This window comes from Balaenoptera acutorostrata, chromosome X (assembly GCF_949987535.1).
Source record: "Balaenoptera acutorostrata chromosome X, mBalAcu1.1, whole genome shotgun sequence".
Taxonomy (NCBI): domain Eukaryota; kingdom Metazoa; phylum Chordata; class Mammalia; order Artiodactyla; family Balaenopteridae; genus Balaenoptera; species Balaenoptera acutorostrata.
The window spans coordinates 49,134,089-49,160,841 of record NC_080085.1 but is presented as its reverse complement, the minus strand read 5'-3'; the positions used below and the strand labels follow the sequence as shown (position 1 = coordinate 49,160,841).

The 26,753-nt window shown below is 44.6% G+C and overlaps 1 protein-coding gene across 3 annotated transcripts in view; it reads right to left on the bottom strand.

The window, feature by feature from the left end:
• The window catches only part of SMC1A (structural maintenance of chromosomes 1A), a 45,815-nt gene that overhangs the window by 6,700 nt on the left and 12,362 nt on the right, over window positions 1-26,753 (bottom strand). For 2 of the 3 annotated variants that reach the window (XM_057538925.1, XM_057538927.1), the window contains 12 exons: window positions 26,019-26,135; window positions 25,806-25,912; window positions 22,196-22,337; window positions 20,314-20,459; window positions 20,069-20,222; window positions 18,909-19,019; window positions 9,808-9,964; window positions 9,178-9,332; window positions 8,907-9,058; window positions 7,719-7,788; window positions 7,323-7,433; window positions 6,406-6,889 (listed from right to left, as the gene is read on the bottom strand). In XM_057538925.1, the coding sequence (XP_057394908.1) occupies window positions 6,806-6,889; window positions 7,323-7,433; window positions 7,719-7,788; window positions 8,907-9,058; window positions 9,178-9,332; window positions 9,808-9,964; window positions 18,909-19,019; window positions 20,069-20,222; window positions 20,314-20,459; window positions 22,196-22,337; window positions 25,806-25,912; window positions 26,019-26,135 (1,506 nt within the window). In that variant the 3' untranslated portion in view covers window positions 6,406-6,805. Of the gene's footprint in view, window positions 1-6,405; window positions 6,890-7,322; window positions 7,434-7,718; window positions 7,789-8,906; window positions 9,059-9,177; window positions 9,333-9,807; window positions 9,965-18,908; window positions 19,020-20,068; window positions 20,223-20,313; window positions 20,460-22,195; window positions 22,338-25,805; window positions 25,913-26,018; window positions 26,136-26,753 lie in introns of those variants that run through there. The other variant, XM_057538926.1, reaches the window with a different exon arrangement.

Below are 26,753 nucleotides of genomic sequence, written 5' to 3'. Positions count from 1 at the left end.
AGTTGGTGCACTTATCTGCTTACTTATCTGAGTCTCCAGGTAAACTGTGACTTCCTGGAGTTCAGGGAGTATATCTCATCTCCAGAACCAAGCACAGGGCCTGACGTGCAGCAGGAACTCAATGTATGCTTGCTGAACAAATGGATGGAAAAGTTATGACCGAGTGAATACTGGAAAGAACAAATGAGCAAATGTTTATATTAATGCATGAATGAATAAGTTAATAAGTAAATGAATGAGTTATACATGAATAAGTGAATAAATGAATGATGACCAGACGAATGAATGAGAAAAAGAAGCCAATGAGTAAATGAATGAAAAGTGCCTGTGCCAGTGAGGGTATGAGAGAAGAATGAATGAATTCCCACCTCTGTGTCTCGGTTCAAACCCACCTGGAAGACCTTCTGCCCTGCTCTTCACCCATCTAAAGTGCACGCCACAGTGTTAACCTCTTTTAGATTACAAGGAACAGACACACTCAGGTTAGTGATGGAGATTTATTGAAGCATTCACAGGGAAATAAGGAAGACAAAAACAGCTACACAGGCAGCCTCACAGAAGAGAAACTTGAAAATGGTTCACGATCCAAAGCAGCTCTAGAGCCTGGCTTATCTTGTCACCCCCTCAGCTGCAGGCATCTGTTGCTCCCTTCTCTAGTGCTTCCCAAAATGGTGACTCAACTTCTTTCTGGCAGAATTTATACTCCTCCTACTGCTACTGACTACCTTTTCTCTGCTCCCCTCCTCCCTAGCCCATGGCCTTCAGGGCCTCAGAGTTTCTGGGCCTCCTGGCTCCTGCAGCTTCCTGGCTTCTGGGGCTTCAGTTCCAATTAATCCAGGGCTTCTGTGTGCTGTAATTTCTGCTTGCCTTGTCTATCCCGCTGCCTCTTTGACTCCTGTTGCCTTGCTGCCACGCGGTTGCAGCTACCTTGTGGCTCTTGCAGTCTCATCGCTTCTGCTGCCTCATGGATCTTGTCTGTTCAAGCCTTATGCTGCTCCGTGAATCTCAGATTCAGGGTCTCATGATTTCTGTTCCTCATGGCTACTGCTACATCGTGGCTCCTGTTGCTTCATGGCTTGTGTCCTTTTGACCCATTGTCTTGCTGCTTCATGGCTTCTGCTACCTGTGGCCCCACATTCTAAAGATATGTCTCATTATTTCTGCAGCTTTCTCCTTGCTTTCACTGTTCAGTTTCTGACACCCTTCATCCACCACCACTCCTGCCTTGATAAATTCTAATTAACTGTTCACTTCTTCTGAATGCCTCACATTCAACCTCCCTGAAAAAGCATCTGATTGTTTCATATATTTGCCATCCGATACAGCCCATCACTAGGAGGCAGAGTTCTTACATCAGTCCACCTAGTAGGCCACTGGCCAGCTTAGAGACTAGCTGTCCTTGAGTAAGATACTACCCCAACTTAACCATCTGTGGCCAGGACTGTGAGGTCACATGGTACAGAACATGGCAACTCATGCTTAAGAAACCCCTTAGAAGGGACTGTGGGCATGGCAGGTCTGCTGAGGGCTTCCAGAAGGGGGCAGTGTAATTGGCAAGCTGCTTCTTGGGCTGTCCAGTATATCGACCTTCAAGGCCAACCTAAGTCCCACCTTCTCCATGGCCTCCTCTCCCTGTCCTGATCTGCAATGGGAGAAATCAAGGCTCTAGGGGCAATGTGGAAAGGGAACTTAGGTTCCAGTTCTGGCTCCAACACTTCCTAGTAGAGGGGCCTTGGGCAAGTTCCCTCCCCTCTGAGAGCCTCAGGAAAGGGTTAGACAAAATCCATAAGTTCGGCTTCCCTGGTGGCGCAGTGGTTGAGAATCTGCCTGCCAATGCAGGGGACACGGGTTCGAGCCCTGGTCTGGGAAGATCCCACATGCCCCGGAGCAACTGGGCCCGTGAGCCACAACTACTGAGCCTGCGCGTCTGGAGCCTGTGCTCCGCAACAAGAGAGGCCGCGACAGTGAGAGGCCCGCGCACCGCGATGAAGAGTGGCCCCCACTTGCCGCAACTAGAGAAAGCCCTCGCACAGAAACAAAGACCCAACACACCCAAAAATAAAAAAAATAAAAAAATAAAAATCCGTAAGTTCCCTTACAGGTCTGACATCTGGGTATCTCCCTTTAGGTTACTTACTGTATAAGGGATATAAGTCTTATCTGGGGAAGCCCACAAAAACATCTGAGGTAGGAAAGAGGGAGTCAGAGTCCTGGCTTGGAAAAGCACAGGAGGTGCTTAGCCAAGATTTATTGAACTTGATGCATGAATCAATGGCCGGGGGGAGGGGGAGACCACACAGCACACAGAGAATGTTTACCTAACTTGAGGAATTCCAGTTGCTGAGGAGGCTGGAAGGAGATTCTGAGTCAGATGGATAAGGAAGGAGAATGACTGGGATAGGGTAGGAATCTTGGCTATTAACGAGTATTCATTCTATCCTCTCAGTCACCCTCCACATCCAATAATCAGTCACCAAGTCTGCTTCATCATCTTCCTTTAACGGCTCATCTCCAATCCATTCCCACTGCCCTTGCCCTTGAGTGGGCCTAGTATTTTCAACTGTTCCCTAACTAATCTGTCTCCCCTCCCTCCCTCACAAATGCATTCATTCATGCATACATTCATTCAAAATTATTTATTAGGTGCCTGTTTGGGGTCACGCACTGTGCTTTTTGCTGGGGATATACCAGTAGCAGGATAACCCCAGGCTGACCCCTGTGGTGCTTACAGCTTATTCAGAGAGACAAAACAAGCAAATATAAAACAGTGTGAAAAAAAAAAAAAAAAAAAACAGTGTGAGAATTGAACAACAAGGAAACTACAGGCATGGGAGCATACAGCTTGAGCATCTAACCTAATCTATTTCCACACTGGCTGGCCAGAAAGGGGTTTGTTAAAATCACATCTTATCTGGAGTCTCCTCTGCTTAAAACTATTCCACGGCTCCCCTGCTGTCTCCAACCCACAATTCCCAAACCTGGCTGCACCCTGGAGTTGTGCGCAGACCTTTATAAGCACTCCAGATCCTAAGGCCCCCACTGCAGTTATGGAAATTGAATTTTTAGAGGTTGGGGCCCAGGATGCCCCAAGTGTTTCTGGTGCACAGCCAGTTTGGGAACCACACTGTCCTATGAGGTAAATCTGCTCTGTAGCCAGGCTCTTACGACCCTCTTCAAATCTGGTTCCTGACTACCTCTCTAGCTTCATTTCCTGCTGCTTTTCCCCAGCCCAGGAAACCTTATGCTTCAGTATTTCTGAATTGCTAGGATGTTTCTTGCCTTCAGGTCTTCGTGCATACTGTTCTCACTGGAAACTCCTTCCACTTCCTCCTCAACTGGCTAATTCCTGCCAGTCCCCCAAGAGTCAGCTCAGGTGTCACTTCCTAGACTAGAGGACATCTTCCCTGAACCTCTACCTAAGCTAGATGCCCCTCCTTTATCCATGCTCCTGTCAGAGCACTGATCACACTGCTTTATGAATCGCCTCCCCAACTAGACAGTGAGTTCCTCAAAGACAGGAGAAAGATTTGACTCATGTTTGTGTCCCGAGACTAAGGCTACCGGGTCCAGAACATAAGGGAGTCAACCTAGTGTCCTCCAACTAGCCCTAGGGATTCTACTCAGATCCAGCTGGCTCTTGGAAACACACCATGGTGGTGTCTGCTCTTCTCTGGGCACAGCCTGCACTGAGCACGTGTTGCCTTGTGATGATAGGAGGTGGTATGGCACAAGGGAAAGCACTGGGCAAGCACAGAGGAGATCCCAGTGGAAGTCTAGGCTCTGCCAGTGAACCACTGGGATCTCAGACAAGTCATCTCACCTCTCTGATCCTCAGGATTTAAACCTTTTGTAGCACTTGTGTTCCTATGTGCCAGGGTCTTATCCTGAGGCATCTCATGTAATGCTTTCTACCTCGTGAGGTAGGGATTAGTTACCCAGATTATCATCCACACCTACTGAATTAGATTTCCAGGGGTGGGACCAGAGCAAGGAGCTCCACATCCTTTGGACATGGGGGTGCAGCAGGGAACTGCTGCTTTTCATTATAAGCCCTTCTGTACTATTTTATTTTCTAACTGGTGTATATATTGCTTTGATTTTTAAAAAGGAAAAAGAGGGAGTTCCCTGGTGGCCTAGTGGTTAGGATTCCTGGCTTTCACTACCATGGCCCGGGTTCAGTCTCTGTTCGGGGAACTGAGATCCTGCTAGTTGCATGGTGCAACCAAAAAAAAAAGAAAAAGGAAAAAGCTTCGCAGGTTAAGGTTGATAACTACCCTTAGAGTGGAGAAAGCACAAGACTGAATTGGAGGGTGTGGGTTCAAACACTCACTGTTATCTGGTAGCTGGGTGATTTAACCTTGCTGGGCCTCAGTCTCCTCATCTGCAAAGTGGGAAGAATAGCAATCGCTACCTTTAAAGTCCTGTTATAATCTACATGCCAGCCAAATTGCTTCAGATATATATCATTTCATCTTCCTTACACCGCTGCAAGGTAGGTGTATATTATCTCCTTTCCTACATTAGGAAACTGAGGCTCAAGGAGGTGAACTAACAGGTTCGAGTTTCTACAGCTAGGATTTGAACCAGGGTGACTCCCCAATTGTGCTCTTCCACATATGCCAGCATTTCCCAAATTACAGCACACATACCACTAGTGGTATGTGACTTCTTTGGTTGAACAGACAAATTTATTTTGTTTTGATAGCTATCCCTTTTGATATGTATTAGAAAATACATACTTATTAGCACATCAAACCCATGGTTTCACGGTTATCACTACTCAGGATGAAATGAAGTAGGTAACGATATTAGACCTAAGACAAACTCAAGAAAAATACTGAGTAAACAGTACAGAAAGGCAATTTGGAAGTATCTATTAAAAACAAAAATATAAATAACCTACGATTCTGTAATTCAACTTGTAGGAATCAACCCTAGGTAAATTTTCACACACGCACACACGATGCTTCTGCGTAGTATCCTTATAAAAGCCAAAACAGAAGAGTCTTACTGTCTATCACACGAGAAACGGGTAAATAAAATGTGGCAGAGTCACATCATGGCAATCTACATAACAATTACTAAGGATGAACTGCATCTACATTTAGCAACATGCATAGATCTCAAAAACATTGCTAAGCAAAGAAAGAAAACTGCAGAATGATTCAATACACCATCTGCATTAAACACAGTATTTTCAATGAACTCATATGTAAAAGTCTTAAAACAAAGTCAAGATGGATGTACAACAGACATTATAGCAATTGAGAGGGGGAGGGGGAATGGTAGTCGAATGAAGCTAGCTTTATTTGCAACAATCTAATTTCTTAAAAAGAAAATGGATTCATGCATTACTTGGGTAATTAGAACTGATTTAACTTTTAAAAAGAAAAATGTAGTATACAGATCGGACAAGGTGATGGTCTGACAGTATACATGAACAAGCAAAGACCGACCTCATGGCAGCAGACTGCACTGCCTCTGCACAGTGCCTGCAACTAATGCGGTTAGTTCCCAGAAGGAACATTACACTCATTCAGCCAGGATGCGGCCCAGGCTACCTCTCCCCCACTTCCTCACAACCCAGGTTGGGGCCTAGGCACCCAGTTATCATACATGATTGAAGCGATAGGGTTCCTTAGGTCCATCACTTACCAGGTAAACCCCATCAATGCCCTGGAACTTCCCCAATAACCAGGGCATTCAGCATCTCCCAGATTTGGAGGCTCCTTCTGTCCCTAACAACTGGGATCAGAAGCCCTCAGGGGTTAGGCATGAGAAGGCTTGTATTCTGAGGGGTTGGCACCTAGTGGGCTCCAAGCAGGGATAAGGCCTCCAGTGAGGAGTTTGACATCATTAAATCCTATGAGGTAGGTAAATACTGTTAGCCCCATTTTACAGTTGAGGAAACAGGCACAGAGAGGTCAAATTACTTGCCCAGTGTCAAACTAGTAAGTGATAAAAAAATGGGACTAGAATTGTCCCCAGAGCCCAGGCTCTGCTCCTAGCACCCAACCAAATCCTACCAACTTGTCAAGGTCCAGCTCAAATGGTACCTCCAGGAAGCCTGGAGCTGATCATCCTCTTCTCAAATTCAAAGCACCTATACATGATTCAGCTAACCACGGGAACTCATGAACCCACTAGCATCTCCTTAGTAGGAGGGTAGAGATCATGTCTGATTCAGTTCTGTATTCCTAGCATAGAGTCTGACAAAGAGGGTGTTCAGTACGTATTTGATGAACACACGAAATGAATGAAAACATTAATGAGTGAATGAGGGTGGTTTCATGTAACTGCCTGAATCCTGAGGTCTGGCTATGCCCAGCACCGGGGTGCTGTCATACTAAGCTCTCTTGGAATCAAATTCAGCCTAGGCTCCTTCTAAAATGGGTCTCCAATATCTTTATTATTTTTCAAACACACCCACATGCGCACATGTGGACACATATACACACACGTACATACCCACACACAAGCAAAATGCAGGGGGCCCAAGGAACCCATGATTATGGGTGATGGGGTAAGGTCCAGGGTGGTGGAACAGGGGATGGACAGATGGCCCTGTTCAGCTCAGTTCAGCTCAGCACCTCCTTCCAGAGGCCAGGATGCTCCCTGAAGCTCAGGAATTTTTGCTCCAGAACTAACATCACCTCTGTTCCTCTTCATGCTCGATAGCAGTGCCTAAATTTCATGATTATACCAAAAAGGGACAGGAGGTAGGGAAAGGTTGGGAGCCAAATATCCAGAGATTGGGAGAGGCGTAACTTAGGGATCTAGACAGGGCAGGAGGGCAGAACTACTGCTACTGCTCATTGGGGTTGGGGTTGGCATCTGGGTACTTGGTGAGGTCGAAGGTCAGGACTTTGCTGATCACACAGTCCCCTTGCTGAAGGAGGAGGGAGAAAAAGAAAAATAAAATTGTAAGGAGAGAATTAAGAGGGGTCAAGTGCCCCAGGACTGTGGGGCCTCAAACCCTCCTCCCTACATACCTGCCCAAAGCCCAGGCAATGGTTCTCTGGGTATGAGAGGATGTGCTCAGTCCCATGTGCCTTCTTTTCCTGCCTATCTCTGCACTCTCCTCCTTTTCTCTGCTGTCTGGCTGCCTCTGTCTCGCCTTTCCACCTGTCCCCAAATGCAATGGCCCTGCCCAGCTGAGCTGGCTAAGCCTCCAGGGCAGGGCTCCAACAAGCCCAGATGGTCATTCAGGACCTGAGTCCCTATGCTCCCCCACCCCCGTGCCCCTCCACTGCAGCCTTCCCTTCCTGCCCTGGGGAGTCAGGCAGGGAGTGGGGCTGGCTCCTGAGCCAGGCCCGCCCTACCTCGGGGTAGACTCCAATGAGGCTCTCAGCCTTGGTGTAGAACTCCTCCTTGAGAGAAATGACGATGGCCTGGAAGTTGCAAGTCGACTGCTCCTTGATGTAATTTGCTACCTGTGGGAGGGGCCGTGGAGCACTTAGCAGGGCTGAAGCCCTAACACTCCCTGTCTTATCCAGTCAGAACCAGAGGCAGATGGGGTGGGGTAGGGGGTGGAGGGTTGGGGGAAGAGAGGCTGAAAGGAGGCCACTGACTAGCACAGTGCTGATGACCCTGGGCCCAGCCTCCCAGGCACAGAGAACAGGCTGCAGGAATGGCTAGGGCGCACTCAGGAGTTGTTCCCTGAAACCCAGCCCCAACCTGGGGGCCTCCCTCCCGGGCCCCACTTTCCTTGCACCCACCTTGCCAATGTTGGTGTTATCCAGGGCAGCATCGATCTCATCCAGGACGAAGAAGGGGGCTGGCTTGTAGCTGGGAGGGAACCAGTAGATGAGCTGACACTGATGGGGGCAGGGGCGGGGCATGACAGCCCCAGAGCCCATCATACAGGCCAGCACCCGCTTCCATTTCTTCAGAGATTAAAAAACCCAGGTCTGAATGTTGCCTGAGCCCCTAAAGGCCAATATGCCAACTGAGTCCTCCTTTGCATCCAGCCCTGCGCTCCAGGATCCCACAGAACAGAAGACGTGGTCCTCTCTGGAGCGTCCAGGTTGGCTAGGGAGATAAAGCTGTCCTAGGCTCTGGCCATACTGACCGAGCTACCTGGAGGTCTACCCCGCCCACTCACACCATGTCTCCCTGCCTCTGCACATGCTGTACCCTCTGCCTTGGAATGCCTACTGGTCTCCCTGGCTAACTTCTACTTATCCTTTGCATTTCCTACTCAAGTGTTAGCTGCCCTTGAAAGGCTTTCCTGGCTACCCACACCCTCCCAGATTGGGTTGGTGGCTCTCCTCTGTGCATCCACAGCTCACACGCTCAACCGGTTACAACATTTAGCTCACTGTCTGTTTACACATCTGGCTTCCACTAGACCATGAGCTCCTCGAAGACAGAAACCATGTCTGACTCATCTGTGTTCCTAATCCCCCAACAAGGTCTGGTACAGAGCAGCCATCAAGAAATGCTCACTGAATGATGCTGTACAATCAAGCACTAAGTTGTGGGGGGGAGTCAGATTCAAGTACTGTTGGCATTCAGGAGGGGGAGGTCAGGGTATGCCACAGTGGTCGAAGCAGGCTTCCTAGAGGAACAGGAGGAAGACAATGAGATGTGAAGGGGTGGAAGGTGATGGCCAAGCTAGATTTGCATGAAAAGGGCTTATGAGCCAGCAACCATGTGAGCAAAAGCCTGGAGGTGGAACTGAATACATGCAGGGGAGGGCATGCTGAGTGGATGAGGCTGGATTGGGAAGACAGGTCCAGGAAACCAAGGCCAGATATGCTGTAGTAGGTAGGGAAACAGGGATTCAATCCAGAGTCCACCAGATCATCTTCACCTCGGCATAACTCTGCATATCCTTGGACCCCAGAGCCTCCAGTGGCCTCAGTACAGTCTCCACCAACTGCCCTGGGGGGGCACAGCCATACCTGTGGATGGCAAAGAGCAGGGCCAGAGCTGCCACTGTTTTTTCCCCCCCTGACAAGTTGTCCATGGGCCGGAAGCGTTTGCCAGGAGCCACACAGTTGTAGTTGATGCCATCCAAGTAGGGCTCCTCGGGGTTCTCAGGGCCCAGGAATGCCTAGGGGGAAAGGAGATGGGTCAAGGGTCTGGGTCTAGATGGGGAAGAGGACAGGAAGCCTAGAGGGAAGGGCAAATGAGGATGGGTAGGGGCTAGTTGGGTAAGGGGCTCCAGCCTACCTGGGCACTGCTGTTACGGGACAGGGCCTTGTAGATCTCATCAATGTTGGTGGCCACTGATTCAAAACAGGCATTGAAGCGGTCAAAGCGCTCCTTCTTGATCTGTTCAAATGCCTGCTTGGCCTTCTTGGCTCGCTTTCGGGCTGCCTCAAACTCTGCCACAAGGGAAAGACAGGTGACCCCTCAGTACCCAGGCTCTGCCAAGGCTGAGGACCATGCCCCGGCAAAAATGACCTACAACTGACAATCCACAGAGCAGGGACATCCCACAGGAAGAGGAATGCCTGCAGAGGGGCCCCGGAAGACAGTTCCACGATCACCTGTATCCAGTGGGCCAGCCATATAGTGCAAAGGAAGAAACATGGGCTTGCAGCCACATAACATGGATTCTTCCCTGGGCTCTACCAGCAACCAGCTGTGTGACCTCAGGCAGGTCACTCATTCTCTCTAAACCTCAGCAGTTTTCTACTCTATAAAACAGGTGTGATAATCCCTACTGTTTAGGGCTCTTGGAAGTTTCGAGTAAGAAAGCACGTAAAAACAGGAGCTGTTGTGATGTATAACAGGCCCTTGCCATACCTCTAGCCTCCTGCCTTCATCTTAGAACCAAGAAGAAGAGGAAACCCTTACCATCTGAGGTTTCCTGGAACTTGTCTCGGACACTTTCCAGCTTTTCCATGGCCTTCATGTTGGGGGCAGCAATACGCTGGAGCACACTCTGCTGCTCATTCAGCTTCTGCTGCAGTGTGTTCATCTCCTGCTTGATCTCCTCCTCGGCCTGGGCATCCTGCAAATCCCAGGCCCAGCAACATCAAGAAGGGCCAGGCCCCTACAGAGATACCTGATCCGAGCGGGGGCCTGGGGACCTACTCCCACGCAGAAGGCAGGTTCTTTTTCCGTAACCCTGCTCCTCTCATCAGGTCCTGCCAACAGTAACCATTCCCACCGTCCCTAGAAATTACAGGCTGATGTCGCTTTTCTCATCTCTAGCCCTTCCCCCAGGCCCTGTCAACCTCTCCATCTCAGGAGGAGCAGCTGGTGGTGCCCCTCTCTGGCTCTCAGCCCAGGCCATGAGCCAGCGCCATCCCAGGGTGACCTAGAGGCTCCCACACAGGCTGGTCTGGACTCCACTTACAGCTCGACAACGAATAAGGCAACTCACGTTTTCTGCTCAGATCACCACACCTGAGCAAATTCCATTTGAACTTGGTTTTAGGTCTTATGGATGTTGTGATGCATGTCTGGGCTTGTGCCTTTCTGCCACTTTTAGTCAATAAATATTTACTGAATGCCTTCCAATGCCAGGCACGGGCCACTAATATCCTGTGAGTCATGGCTCCTGTGTTCGTAGAGCTCATGGACTAACAGAGGAATGCATATAAGCAAACAATCAGAACATCGTATGGTGAATACCCAAACAATGATAAACAGATGGTGATGGGTCAGCACACAAGAAGGGCACCTAACTCAAACAATGGGGCTAGGGAAGGCTTCCAGGAATATTTTTAAGCTCAGGCCTGTAGGATGAATGGTGAGGACAGAGAGAAGGAATAGTCTTCTATGCAGACAGGAGTATCACATGCAAAACCAGGGTTTATTCATGGTTCATTCAAGGAAATCAAAGCAATTCAAAAAAGTAATCAACTTTAATGAACTTCAAAAGCCAAACAGGGGAATTCCCTGGCGGTCCAGTGGTTACGACTCAGCGCTTTCACTGCCGGGGCCCAGGTTCAATCCTTGATCAGGGAACTAAGACCCCGCAAGCCACACAGCACAGCAGGAAAAAAAAAAGGCCAAACAAATAAGCAAAGGGCAATTCAACATGGCAATAGTAGCAACTGCATGTGTGTGTGTGTGTGTGTAAGCACACGCGTGCCTGTGCGCTAGACAAAGAGACAAAGCTGGAGGCACATGAAGAAGTCCAATGATAACGGCCTTTTCAGAAATCTGGACTTTATCCCAAGGTAGGTGAGGTACCACTGAATGACTTCAAGCACAGGAAGGACATGAATATATATATATTTTAGAAAAGCCTTTCTGAACATCTCTCTCTCTATATATATGTATGGAGTGATTCGTGGATACAGTATAAGTAAAATATGAAAGGTACACAATAGAATGCTATCTTTTATCTAAGAGAGGAAATGTGAATAATTTACATACAAATATATTTGTATTTTAAAAATACAACAACAACAAAAAGATAATCCAAAAACTAAAATGGTCACACATACAGGAAGGGGGGTGAAGTTGGACAAGAAAGGAAGCTAAACTTCTCTTCACATACCTTGTATTATACTTTTGGTTTTAGAATCAAATGAAGAATTTACATAATTATAAAACAAAATTAAATTGAATCAAAATGTGAAAGCCACTGGGTAAAAAAACTGTTGGGGAACAAGATACTGACAAGATGCCAAAGAATCACCCTAAAGATTCCTTATTACTTACAAAGGTAAAAGTGTATGCTTAGCATTGAGATCTGGCAATTGATACCTTAACTGAGGATCAAACCTAGCATCATGAATAGTGGGACACCCTAACACTATGTGCCTCCTGGTGTGGTGCAATATAGAGTACACAGTGGGGAGTTCCCTGGCGGTCCAGTGATTAGGACTTGGTGCTTTCACTACCATGGCCTGGGTTCAATCTCTGCTCGGGGAACTAAGATTCTGCAAGCCACGTTGCACAGCCGGCGGGGAGGGGGAGTACACAGTGAAATGTTTTTGCCAAAAACTTACTTAACCCAAATCTATCAAGCCTCTAAAATAGTTCAAACTTCCAATTTATAGGAAATACAAGGTTAGGTAGAACAAATTAAACAGAGTAATGAAAGGAAACTAACATATCCATAATGTACCCATAACATATCCTGTTCTTCAAGACAACATGTAGACTGTTCAAAAGACCAGTGTTATGAAAAAAAAAGTGAGGGGACTGCGCTCCACATTAAAAGAAACTAACTAACTAAATAAAAGAAACTAAAGAGACAGAACAACCAAAAGCAATGCATGAATTTGATTGGATCACAGCTTAAAAAAAACAAACTACTGGGCTTCCCTGGTGGCGCAGTGGTTGAGAATCTGCCTGCCAATGCAGGGCACACGGGTTCGAGCCCTGGTCTGGGAAGATCCCACATGCCACGGAGCAACTGGGCCCGTGAGCCACAATTACTGAGCCTGCGCGTCTGGAGCCTGTGCTCCGCAACAAGAGAGGCCGCGATGGTGAGAGGCCCGCGCACCGCGATGAAGAGTGGTCCCCGCTTGCCGCAACTAGAGAAAGCCCTTGCACAGAAACGAAGACTCAACACAGTCATAAATAAATAAATAAATAAATAAAAGAACGTGAATTTCTTTAAAAAAAAAAACAAAAAACAAAAAACTACAAAAGACACTTTGTAACAACTAGGGAAATTTGAATATGGGTGGAATATTAGATATAAAATTATTAATTTTCTTAGGTATAAAATTGAACTGTGGTTATGGAAGAGAATCCCTTGTACCAGCATGCTGAAGAATTTAGAGCTGAAGTCTACAACTTCCTTCAAAAGGTTCAGCAAAAACAGGGCTTCCCTGGTGGCGCAGTGGTTGAGAATCTGCCTGCCAATGCAGGGGACGCGGGTTCGAGCCCTGGTCTGGGAAGATCCCACATGCCGCGGAGCAACTGGGCCCGCGAGCCACAACTACTGAGCCTGCGCGTCTGGAGCCTGTGCCCCGCAACGGGAGGGGCCGCGATAGTGAAAGGCCCGCGCACCGCGATGAAGAGTGGCCCCCACTTGCCGTAACTAGAGAAAGCCCTCGCACGAACCGAAGACCCAACACAGCCAAAAATAAAGAAATAAATAAATAAAGTAGCTATTTAAAAAAAAAAAAAAAAAAAAAAAAAAAAGGTTCAGCAAAAACAAAAAAAGTGTGCAGTGCAGAGCGAGGGAGAGAGTCAAGAGAGATAAGAGAGAAAGCAAACTGGGAAAATGTTCATTGGTCAATCTAAGGTGAAAGGCATATGGGTGTTCAACTGTACTATTCTTTCAGTTTCTCTTGTAGGTTTGAAAAGTTTCAAAATTAAAATTGGAAAAAATAAAGGAGAATACTAAAAAGCAAAATCCTTTAAAAATTGAAAACTAAACAAAAGAAATCTGACTATATATTAAGTTGGTTAAACACTCAGAAGATTCTTTCAAATCACTTTAAAACATAGGAACACGACTATCCATGCCCAGTGAGCCATTAGCTTAATGAGCCATTAGCGTCAAGGAAATCTTAAATAGCATTCAATAATCGAATTGTTACTAATAATATCTTATTATGATTTTCTATATATATGATAGGCTAAAGTAAATATACTATTGAATACTTGCTAGAAACCAGATTTTTAGCAAGAATAATTGGAAACTCAAACATAAAATCAACGTTAAACTGTGAAAATTACAATTTCAATTGGAAGTATCAATATGAACTCATGATACATTTTTCCCTCAAAATAAAAAATGCATTTTGTAGCCCAGTCTACTGAAAAGTTCTAGAAGCACTGAGCAACCCAGCAGTCATGAACATTCCAGTGTCCAGATGGTAGTTGCTAAATAATAGCACTCCCTACTAAAAGAAGTCAGAGCTTCTCAGAGAAATGGCTAATTCCAGATCTGGGGTGGGAAACGTAAAGGATGAGCCTGGACATACCAGAAAGCAAGGAAGATATCAAAGACTACAAGAGGGGACTTCCCTGGTGGTCCAGTGGTTAAGAATCCGCCTTCCAATACGGGGGGGCGGGTTCAATCCCTGGTCGGGGAACTAAGATCTCACGTGCCACGCGGCACAGCCAGGAAAAAAAAAAAAAAAAAGACTACAAGAGTTGTTTCAAAATTATTCAGAAGGGGCTTCCCTGGTGGCGCAGTGGTTGAGAATCTGCCTGCTAATGCAGGGGACACGGGTTCGAGCCCTGGTCTGGGAAGATCCCACATGCCGCGGAGCAGCTAGGCCCGTGAGCCACAGCTACTGAGCCTGTGTGTCTGGAGCCTGTGCTCCGCCAACAGGAGAGGCCGCGATAGTGAGAGGCCCGCGCACAGTGATGAAGAGCTGCCCCCGCTTGCCGCAACTAGAGAAAGCCCTAGCACAGAAACGAAGACCCAACATAGCAATCAATCAATCAATCAATAAATAAATCGTTAAAAAAAAAATTATTCAGAAGCCAACTTGAACGAGTTCCCACTGGCCAAAGATACAACACCTTGATGCAATGAGAAGGATAATAACCACAACAGAGTGCAACACATCAAATGTGTTTAAATCCATAAGTTCATAATAACATGAAAACAACTCAGTGGACAAATCTTGAGAATGCCTAAGAACCAACTCATTACTTTATAAACTGGTAAATAAAGGGCAAGAATCAAGCACATATATCCTGCCTTTCCTATACAAACTACCTCAGGGTAACCAAATAATTGAGGAGAGGAAATCTCTTTACAGTATTCCAGCTAATAAAGAAATGATAGAATAAGATGACCATTTTGCAACCCCTGACAAATTATGTAATGGATCTAGGCAATAATCATCATGGCTGCAAGCCACACAAAAAGAGCCAATGACCAGACATTATAAACCTCCTGATGGAAGTAATGACGTCATATGAAGTAGTCTTGACCAAAATAAACCCCAAAACTTGAATCTAATCAAACCTCTAGATCTGAGCTGTCCAATACAGTGGCCACAAGCCACATGTCACTACTGAGCATGAAAAATGCAGCTAGTGTGACTGAGGAACTAAAGTTTTAATTTTATTGAACGCTAGCTAATTTAAATTTAAAAACGGATACTCAATTCAGTTACTACAAAACTTCTAAGTATATTTGGAACAACTTAGGTATGTGGTTCTCCTTTTTCAATTGTAAATTTTAGGATATCTAAATACAGATCAAGTATTTCTGAGTAAAATTTAGCATCCAAATTGAGATGTGCTGGAAGCTTAAAATAGATAATGAATTTTGAAGACTTAGTACAAAGAGATGGTTAAATTTCTCATCAATAATTTTTATACTGTTTACGCATTGAAATGATCATTCTTTTGGATATACTCGGTTAAACAAAATATAGTATTAAAATTAATTTCACCTTTTAAAAGTTACACATGTGGGTGATACTGTATCTCTATTGAACAGCACTGATCTACATGTAACTACCCACTTACAGGAACTATGGGGGACAGCAGAACTTACTTTTTTTTGCTTTGTTCTGGGGGAACATTTTAAAAACCACAGGATACAATCAACAAAGTACAGAATGTAGAAAATCCTTCAGGAGAAATGAGCAAATTTCTTCAACAACAATAAATATTGCAGAGAAAAATAAAAACAGACAGAGGGGGAACTTTTGGATTAAATGAGACTTAGGAGACATCATCAACCAATCACTATATCAATCATCTATCCCTCTTTCATCTTACTTGACTCCCAGTTCAAGCAAGCAAACTGTGAGTGTGTGTGTGTGTATAACAATCAGGGAAATGTGAATACTAATCATAATATTATTATTAAGGAATTATATAATAATATATAATTCCAATGTTAAGTAATTGGGTTTTTTGTATGATAATGATTCTAAATATTTTTAAGGATTTTCTCTTATAGAGATACATTCTGAAATATTTACAAATGAAATGACATGGTGTCCAGAATTTTTTAAATAACCTGGGGGTGGGAAGGGGAGGATGGAGTGTGTGGGGGTGCATATGAAACAAGTTTGGCCATGAGTTTATAACTGGTGAAACTGGTGATGGCCACATGAGACAGCACTGTACTATTTTACTTCTGCATATGAAATTTTCCATAATAAAAATCTAATAAGAACAATAGCAAATATCAACTTGAAGTGGCTCCCGCTGGCCAAGAATGGGACAATTTGAATATCAAAAAGAAAAATGACTCCAAATAGACTGAAACATACCAAAATACATTTAAACACTTAAGTTTATAATAAATATAAATTAGAAACCTCACTGGTCACCTTTAAAGGTTACAAGGGCAACCAACTCATTCTGAAAGCTGGTAAATAAAGGCAAAGAATTAAGTATTTATTCTACCTTTTCTGTACTAACTAAATTTCAAGGGAACTAAACAGTTGATGTGAGAAAGTTCTTTTTTAGAAATCCAATTAATAAATGTAGGAGGAATGAAAGAATCAGAAAATTACCATTTTGCAGCCCTTAATAGATGTAGGCAATGATCGTTCGTTAATAGCTGCTAAAACCAGCTGTGAAAGGCTGATAGGGAACTTTATAAGATTGATGGGGCTAACAACACCTGAACATGGTGATCATGATTGTTTTTCCTTTTTTAACTTTACATTACGTAAATTTTTAAACATTCACAGAAATGCAGAGAATAATACAATGAACCCCACGCACCCAGCTTCAATAATTATCAACTCATGGCCAATACTCTGCCATCTATATCCAATTTCTTTCTATATTCAACTATTTTAAACCAAATCTCAAATGTTTCATCCATAAATACTTTAGTATGTACCTCTAAAACAGGGTTTCTGAATCTCAGCACTAATGATATTTTGAGCCAAATAATTTCTTGTTGTGGGGGCTGTCCTTTGTGCACTGTAGGATGTTTAGCAGCATCCCTACTGTCTACCTACTAGATACTGGTAGCAACCTCTGCCCCAGTTGCGACAACTGGGTGTGACAAGAGTATCTCGACATTACCAAATGTCCCCTGGGGAGGCAAAATCCACCCCACCCACTGAGAACCACTGTTGCAAAAGGTAAGGACATTTAAAAAATAAAACCACAATACCATTATCACCTAAAAATATTAACAGCAATTCCTGAACATCATAAACTATCTGGTCAGCGTTCAAATCATCCCAATTGTGTTACACAAAAAATTTTTTGCAGGTTTTTTTCAAAGCAGGTTCCAAATAAGGTGCCCACATTACAATTGGTTGATATGTCTCTTAAATCTCATTTAATCTATAAATTCCCCTGTCTCTCTTTTCTTTGCAATAGATTCAAGGGAAGGCCACACATTGTAACTGGTTGATTTGTCTCATAAGCCTATAAAAGTTCTCCCTTTCTGTTTATTTCTTTCTTCCCATTTATTTATGGAAGAGACCAGGTCTTTTGTCCTTTAGAGTTTCCCACAGTCTGGATCTAGTTAACTGCATCCCGGTGCTTTTATTTAACATGTTCCTCTGGCACCAGTGTTTCATATAATTGGTGGACATAAAAGCTTAATCAGATCCTTGTTTGAGTTTTTGGCAAGAATATTTCATAGGTAGTGTTGAGCATTCAGCAATCTTATCATTACAAAGATAGAGAGAACTGACATTCAGTGTCTACTGATGCGATGCAAAAGGAAGTTCATAAGTACACGGTACCACATATGATATATTCTTGCCAAAAATAAAAAATGAATCTGAATCCAATCAAACCACAGATTTAACTACCAGTTTATAGGAAACACAAGGATGGAAGAACATGTTAAAAAACATCATGGGACACAATCAGCCAAATTCAGATTATAGAAAATTGTACAAGACCAATGACCCAGTTTCTTCCATAAATAGCAAGAAAAAAATAAAAAGGGATAAAAAAATGTTATAGACCATAAGAGACCAATTTAAACACATGGACCTCACTTGAATCCTGACTTAAACACAGAAACAATATTTTTAAAAAAGATATTTATGGGACATTCATGGAAATCTAAACATTTATTGAATATCAGATGACATTACACAGTTAGTGCTAATTTTTTGGTATAATATCGTGGTTACATTTTTTAAAAAGGTGTCCTAGAGATATATACTGAGGTAATTATGAATGGAATATCTAGAATTTGATTTAAAATGTGCCAATCAGGAGGGGGAAGGGTATAAAAAACAGGATTGACCATATGTTGCTAATTATTGAAGCTGGATGATGGGTACCTGGGGTTCATCATATCATTCTCTCTACTTCTGTACCTGTTTGAAATTTTCCATAATAAAAAAGTTAAAAAAAAAAATCAAGTCCCCCTGCCTGGCTATAAGGAAAGATTGGAAAGCATCAGAAACTATTTGGAAGGCTCCTACAGTAGTCCATGTGAGTGGTGAAAGCAGCCTGAACTAGAGAGACAGTGGAAACAGAGAAAAGTAGAATTCAGTAGATATTTGGAAGGTAGAATTGACAGGGCTTGGTAATTCATTGAATATGCAAAGTGAGAGAGAGAGTTAAGGACAAGGCTCAGATTTCTGGTTTGAACCTGGGGCTGGCACTGAAGAGAAGAGGCCGATTTGGGCAGGAAGGCTGGGGTTTGAGGTACCTGTGGGCCCTAGCATAGAGATGGCAGCTGAAGCCAGGGGAGTAGAGGAGATACCCAGGATGAGAGAACACCAAATGAGAAGGAAAGGATGCCTGGGACAGAGCCCTGAGGAACCCCCGAGGTCTATCTGTTCACTGTACAGGAGCCTGTTCTCCGTGTATCTGGGCTGAGATGTGTACACAGGTGGAAGGGGAAGACTGGCAACAGGCAGGGATGGGGGCAGCTGGGGGTGGAGGTGGAAGATGTGCCTGTGTCTGTGTTTGTATATGGGGGGAAGCCATGGATCACAACTCCACCCCACCCCCCGCCTTGCCAGCTCGCCCCTCTTTCCAGACGTGGTCTGTCTCCACAGGGCCCCCAGATGAGCTGACCCTCTGTCTGGACAGCTGGGAGGATGTACCCACTCCCCGAGGCTGAGCCTCACCTTCAGATCCTCACACAGGTCGCCGTAGTCAATCTCGATGAGGGCCTCTCGTGCATAGATATTGGAAGTTCGTTGGGAGCCACTCACTGAATCCTCCCCCTGGGAGCTACCCTGCAATGGCGAGAGGGAGATTCAAATGGAGCCGAATGGCCATAAGAGCACTTGCTCCTCTAGAGGGGGCTGAGGGGCTCCTTTGCAGCCTTCGATGTCTTTGAGAAGCACCTTGCTAGAAAGTACTTGTGGCAAAAGGAAGAGCAGCTCTGACAGCAGAAAGATCTGAGTTCAAAATTGGGCTCTACCGCCGACTAACCGTGTGACCCTGGGCAAGCCATGCTGTTGCTTGAATCCTCATTTAAACACACAAACCCTCATCTGCAACACAGGACGATGCCTGCCTGGCAGGGCTGTGCTTAGGATTAGGAGTAATTATATCACATGCTACCATGATGCCTGGCACACTGCCGGTGTTCAAAATATTTTGCTGAATTAAATGGAAATGCTATTTGGGAAGAAAGGAGGGAGAAAGACATGTGGGACTGAAATACATGTTCAGGTCAAAGACAAGATATCTGCAAACCTTCTCTCAGTTAACATTCCCACCCCCTTGCTACCAAGCTTCACTTTCAGTGGATAAAATGCCTTGGCTCTTCTATTGGCTGGTGTCCCTCCCTTTCCCATAACTAAGCTTCATCACCTCTGCATTGCTGATGTCCCTTACCCAACTCTCTCCTGGCCAACCTCCCTCACTGCAGCTAAGTTACCATCCCTCAGGTCCCTCAATTCCGTCTTCCTTTGCTCTTGGCTAATGTCCCTCAATTCCCACTCCTACCAATATCCATCACCTGCTGGAACTATCTTAGCTCAAGTCCCTAAGGTTAATGAATGACTTCCTCTTCTCCTGGCTTACCTCCCTCACCACCTACTGACATGCAGCCCTACCCCCAACAACTGCCCTCTCACACCAAGGCTATTACCTTTCACCTCACCTGCCTTCACAGCCTCACCCTGCCTCATCTCCCCTGCATCCCTCCTTTTGTCTCTCACCACCTGCACCCACCATCCTTTTCTCTCTCTCTCACCTGCCCTCCCTAGCGACCTTCATCCCCCATTCTTGGTTATGTTATTCACAGCCCACACCCACCACCAGCCTTAATACTCACCTCTTCCTGACTAATATCATCCATGGTGCCCTTAGACAGTGGCAACTTGATGTCCTGCATCTTGCACGCCTGTAGCAGGTTGTGGCGGTCACTGCGTTTCTGTTCAAGCTTGGTCTCAATGGCTGTCACCTCCTTCTGTAAATGGGTCATTTCCCTAAGAAGATCCAGGAAGATAGGTGAGACCCAAATCCAGCAAGCTGCCCGTACTACGTACTTCCCCCAGGCCCAGGCCTGAACCCACTCACTTGTTGGCGCCCCCCAGTTTCTTACGAATCTCCTCCATCTCATGGTTCTTGTCATTCACCTCTGACTTCTTGGCCAGGTGCTGATTCTTCAGGTCTTGTAGCTGGGCCATGGTCTCATCTATGATCTTCATGTGTCTTTGTTCCTCCTGGTCCCAGCACGGTGAACAGGACAAGAAGTGAAGGCTTTCCCCAGCTCACCTTGGGATCTTCTCCCATTGTCCCCACCCTTTCCACCAGACAGTTTGCTGGAATCTGTTTCAATGAGCTCTGCTTTTACAAACCCCCATCACCCCTCTGAGTTCTTTTACCTTTTTCCAAATTATTTTGTTGACCTCCCCCTTACCCCAATATACAAGTTGCCTGCTGTAGAAAAGTTCAAAGTATAGGAAAAGTATGAAGCAGGAGGAAAAAAAGAAATTACTTGTAATCGCACCAGCCAGAGAGAACCAATTAACATTTAGCCTATTTCCCCTCAGCATTACTTATGGACAGGTCTACATAGCTGAGACTAGATTGTAATTAAAAGTCTATATTCTGACTTAATGTTATTTAAGCATCTTTTCCACACCAAGACTACTGTCATGAGCAATAACATCAATGTTTTTGAAACACCCACAAAAACAATACTGTGTACTTTCCATGAGTACATATATATGAATGCAAAAGTATTTAAGTAAATGCCTTAAGGTCTGGAAGAATACACCCTACATGAGATTAGCCCCAGGAAGAGTAAGGGGACTGGGATTGACAGTGGTCAGTCAAAGGGGACTGTCATCTTACCTATTATGTTCTGATTTTTTTTTAAAGGAGAATGTTTTCATTTTGATCTGAAAGTCACAGAAGGGGACATATCTGCAACTTTCTCTCAAATGGCTCATAAGAAATAATATGCAGGGCGTCCCTGGTGGCGCAGTGGTTAAGAGTCTGCCTGCTAATGCAAGGGACACGGGTTCAAGCCCTGGTCCGGGAAGATCCCACATGCCGCGGAGCAACTAAGCCCATGTGCCACAACTACTGAGCCTGCGCTCTAGAGCCCCGGAGCCACAGCTACTGAGCCCACGTGCCACAACTACTGAAGCCCGCACGCCTAGAGCCTGTGCTCCGCAACAAGAGAAGCCACCTCAATGAGAAGCCCGCGCACCGCAACGAAGAGTAGCCCCCGCTTGCCACAACTAGAGAAAGACCATGCGCAGCAATGAAGACCCAAAGCAGCCAAAATATAAAAAAATAATAATAAAAAAACTTAAAAAATAAACAACCTGGGGGACCTCCCTGGTGGCGCAGTGGATAAGACTCCGCGCTCCCAATGCAGGGGGCCTGGGTTCAATCCCTGGTCAGGGAACTAGATCCTACACGCATGCTGCAACTAAGAGTTCGCATGCCAGAACTAAGGAGCCCGCCTGCTGCAACTAAGACCCAGCACAACCAAATAAATAAGTAAATAACAAAACAAAAAACAAAAAACAAAAACATCAACCTATGTGTCAGCATTTTGGATTTCCTCATGTATTACTGAGGAGAAATGTATTCTGAAGACTCTCAATGGATGGTGCCACATGGCCTAAGAATGTTGGTTTTGTGCATCATGGCCAGTATCCTTTTTTTAAAAAAAAAAATCTTGGGTGATGTGATAGGAAACAAATTACACATAATTGTTTTAATTTGCATTCCTTTGATTTCTACTAAGCCTAAATTATATATACGTGTTTATGGGTTATGTGAATCTCTTCTTGAACTGTTTGTGCCACTTACTCATTTTTTCTCCCTATTTAGGTCTTGGTGTTCTTCTTATTTAGAAGAGGGCTTTATAAATTATGGATATTATCTCTTCCAATTTTTCCTCTTAGCTTTTAGTTTAGTTTTTCATGGTCTCCTTCCTTACCTTCTTGAGCTTTTCTATCTCATTTTCATCTTTTTTCACTGTCTGCTCCCACATGTGTACTTTATCCTGGTCCTCCTTCAGTTGGTTCTTCTCAAAATCCAATTGGATGCCCAAGCGAGTCTTCTGATTCTCGAACTCCAAACTGTGGGGAGAAAGGAGAACTAGGCCTAGGGCACAGGGACTCAGTTACTGCTGAATTTTAGTCACCACTCAGCTCATCCACATAAAACTGTCCCCTGAAGTTACAGAACTAAGTTCCTTGGCCTAGCTTTGTAGATATGGCACAAGGCAGAGGAGATTGGGCCAAACTCCATGAATCCTCCTTTAAACACTGGAGCCCCTGTTCCGAGTTCCTAGAAGGAGGCACAAAAAGGTCCACCTGAACCCACCAGCTAAGATAATTCCTATTTATTAAGCTTCTATGTAATTTACATACATTACCTCTAATCCTCTAATGAACAGCTCCACAAGAAGGCATTATTATCCTAATTTTACAAATGAGGAAACTTGGGCCAAGAGGTAAAAGACCTTGCCCAAGGACACAGAGCTGGCAAAGTGAGATTAGATCCCAGGTGTAAACACCAAAACCTGGGTTTCTTCTCCTACGGAATCCTTGCAATATAATGTGGTGGGATAAGGGGACTGGTATCCCAACTCTGCCATTTACTATGAATCTCAGACAACTTAGTCATACTCTCCATGCCTGTTTTCTCACCTGAAAAATGGAAATAATAATAGTACTTACCTCAGAGTTATTGGGAGTTAATATGTATAAAGTCCTTAGAACCATGCCTGGTACACAGTAAGTACTCAACAAATTTTAGTTATCATCACCATCTCCAGGTATACTGGCTGTATTCAGTTCATATCCAGTTCATGGGCTTTGACTCTTTCCAACTACCCCCTAACCCCCGCATACACCTCTGCCCCAACATTCCAGAATCTCTAAAGGGGCAGAGCTTGGGTAGTAAAAAAAAAAAAAAATGGAGAAAATAGATTCCTGCTAGTTCCCTCCTCCCTATACTCTATAGAAACTCAAGAGTATGTAACCAGCATACGCAGATACTAGCAGGACAGGCAGGTCTAACTTCCAACTGTCCCTCCACCCCCCAATATGGTGTGACAGATGCTGCCAGATGTCATGCTAGCAGCTTAAACCTATTAGTCACTATAATCCAAATGGAATGTAATTAACTCTATAATTTTGAGCTATGCAATTTTAAGTTCAATCTCCTAAGCATGACTCACAAAGCCTTCTGTGATCTGGCCCCTGCTGACCTCTCCAACACCTCCGTCTTCCTCCTGACCCCATTTTTCTGCTCCAGACATTCAATACTTAGTTTGCAGAACAAGGTATGCTCTCTCACACCTCTGAGCATGCTGTTCTCACTGCTTGGAACTCCCTTCCTCTGTCTACTGCTTGGTTGGCTAAATCCTACTCACTCTACAGGTCTCCAGTTCATCACTCCTTGGTCTGCAAAACCTTTCCTGACAATTGTGAGCAGGTTCTTAGTTTCTACTACACTTTGTTGGGTTCCTCCCTTTTTGGTATAATCATACCCCCTAGTCCATAAAACACTTATGATCGCTGTATGTACAAGACCTTTCCCTTGTCTCCTTTGGTTCAATCTGATTTCTACTCCTATTATCTTCCCTACAGTGAGCATGTACACCCAAGTGACATACATACATACATACACACATACACATACGTACGTATATAACCTTAAAAATGCATATCCTTGTAAAATGTTGTTTTGTTTTTAAATTTATACAAATGTACAGTGTTATAAATTTATCCTGTTACTGCCTGTAAATCTAGTTCTTGTCTGAACTGCTACACAGTATTCCATAGTCTGTATAGTCATCACATTTAACTTATACTTCTCTGCAGTGATGGCCGTCTACATTGCCACCAATGTCCCACTATTACAAATTATGCCAAGATGAACAACTTTGAATGTGTCTCTTTGTCACCCTGTGGCCAAGACTCTCTCTGGGATATAGACTCAGGAGTGGCTTTGCTAAGTCATTGGGCTCGTGTAGACTTATTTTCACCAAATACTGCTAGATTGTTTTAATTCGCATTTCCTCTAATTAGGAATGAGATGGAACATCAATTCACAGTTATTAGCCATTCGAGCTTCTCTTTCCATGAAATGCTAGCTACATCCTCTCTCCATTATTCTATTGGGTCTCTAGGTTTTTATTTTTCCTTTTGTTGATTTGCAGCTCCTTGAACATTTTCCTCTGTATTTTCTATCTACCTCAAGTACAGCATCATTCTGAAACTGCTGATCTACTTGTTTGTCTCCCTCATTACTTCATAACTCCCTGAGGACAGGGACAGTCTCTGATTCAATTCTATATCCCTTGAGCCTGACTTGGGGGTAGGAGAGCAATGAACAGTTACTGTATGGGTGATGGGCTAGACGAACTGCTGACTGAAGCCCTGGGTCCAGGGGGTGACCTCCTTCAGAGAGACTGTGTCGTGTTCATCTATCTTACCCTCATCTCCCCACCCTCTCCAATACCTAGCACAGGACAACTTGGCACAAGTAGGTATTCAAACAAGGTTTGTTGAACAAATGAATAAACTAAAGTGGGAAAGAAAGGAGAAACTTGCTTTGTTCTTACTATTCTTCCAACCTAGAACTTTGGTCCTCCTCTCCCACATCACCCATCAGGACAATGACAATAATAAAAGCTAATATCTATTGGGAGTTCCCTGGTGGTCTAGTGGTTAGGATTCGGTGCTTTCACTGCCATGGCCCAAGTTCAATCCCTGGTTGGGAAACTGAGATCCTGCAAGCCACATGGCGCGACCAAAAAAAAAAAAAAACTAATATCTATTGCTCTTAGTAGGTGCAAAGTATCATGCTAAATACTTTATAAGGATTAAGCCCAACCTCTGATCCACCCCAACAATTCTATGAGATAGGTGTCACAATTATCCCACTTGACGCATAAGGAAACTGGGGCTTAGAGAGGTCAAGTCACTGCCCAAGATAAATGAACCATGGAGCTGGGATTTTAACCCAGGTAAACCACGTTTAAAGCTGGTACTCTTAATCCCTATACTGTGCCACATGCTTCCCTGATGTCCCTGTTCTTTTTTTTTTTTTTTTTTAAGAGAAATTCTTTTTTTTTTTTTTTTAATTTTTTTTAATTTATTTATTTTATTTTATTTATTTATTTATGGCTGTGTTGGGTCTTTGTTGCTGTGCATGGGCTTTCTCTAGTTGCGGCAAGTGGGGGCCACTCTTCATCGCGGTGCGCGGGCCTCTCACTATCGCGGCCTCTCTTGTTGCGGAGCACAGGCTCCAGACGCGCAGGCTCAGTAATTGTGGCTCACGGGCCTAGTTGCTCCGTGGCATGTGGGATCTTCCCAGACCAGGGCTCGAACCCGTGAGCCCTGCATTGGCAGGCAGATTCTCAACCACTGCGCCACCAGGGAAGCCGATGTCCCTGTTCTTTAAGGATGACCTACCATAAATGCCCATCGTTGTAAAAGCTGCTCCCTGCCTTATGATGGCATTTGACTTCCCAGATGCCAGGCTAGGGGCTCAAGGGCACCCCAGTCTCCCCTTCTAACCACACTTCCACCTACCGCTTCTTGGCGATTTCATTCTGCCGCTTCACCTTCTCTTCCTCAAACTCCCGGATGTTGCGCACACCAATCTCCCGACAAAACTCTTCAAATACCTCATCCTCTACCTAAGGGGAGAAGCAAGGGAGAGAAAAGGCCCTCTGGGTCAGAGTGCTGCTTCCAGCCTCAGTCCTGCCCTGATGCACATGCTGGCATGGCTCATCCTCTACCAACCTGGTTCATTTTCTCCTTCAAGTCTTTCATTTCCCTCTCTCGACTCTGGATGATCCTCTTGATATCATTGATTCGAGGCCCAAAGTTGGCTAGCTCACTCTCCAGCTTGGACTTTTCCTGAAGGAAACAGGGTTGAGAGGACAAAAGAGACCAGGATCCTTGGAGAAAAAGAGCCACCCTGAGTATACTGACCCCATGGACAAAAAGGGCTAACTCGCCACATGCTGAGAGAACCTGACTTAGCACTGCTGTCAAGGCTGCATCATATCTCACTTGGACCATCACATGGCTTCCTCCCTGGCCTCTAGTCAGCCAGCTTCAATCCAAAAGGCTGGGCACACAGTAAACATCATTACTTACAGGTCCACACTCCCTCATCAATAACCCCTGGGGCCAGATATGTTTTGGAATTCAGACTTTTTGATTTTAGAAAAATGATACATATACTACATATTACATAACACCTCCAGGGTGAGCTAGGGAACCACCCATAATCAAACACATTAATATATCTATAAAACTACCCCCACCCACAGGGACTGAAATATCTGTAGCTCACTTTGAAAACTTTCAGAAGAAACTCAAATATTTGTTGAATGAATTAGTTATGTTAATAGCACCTAACATTTACTGAACATTCACTGGCTATGAGGAATCAGTCTAAATACTTCACATATATTAACTCATTCAATCTTTGTAAGGACCCTATAATTCTAACCCCACTTTACAGATTAA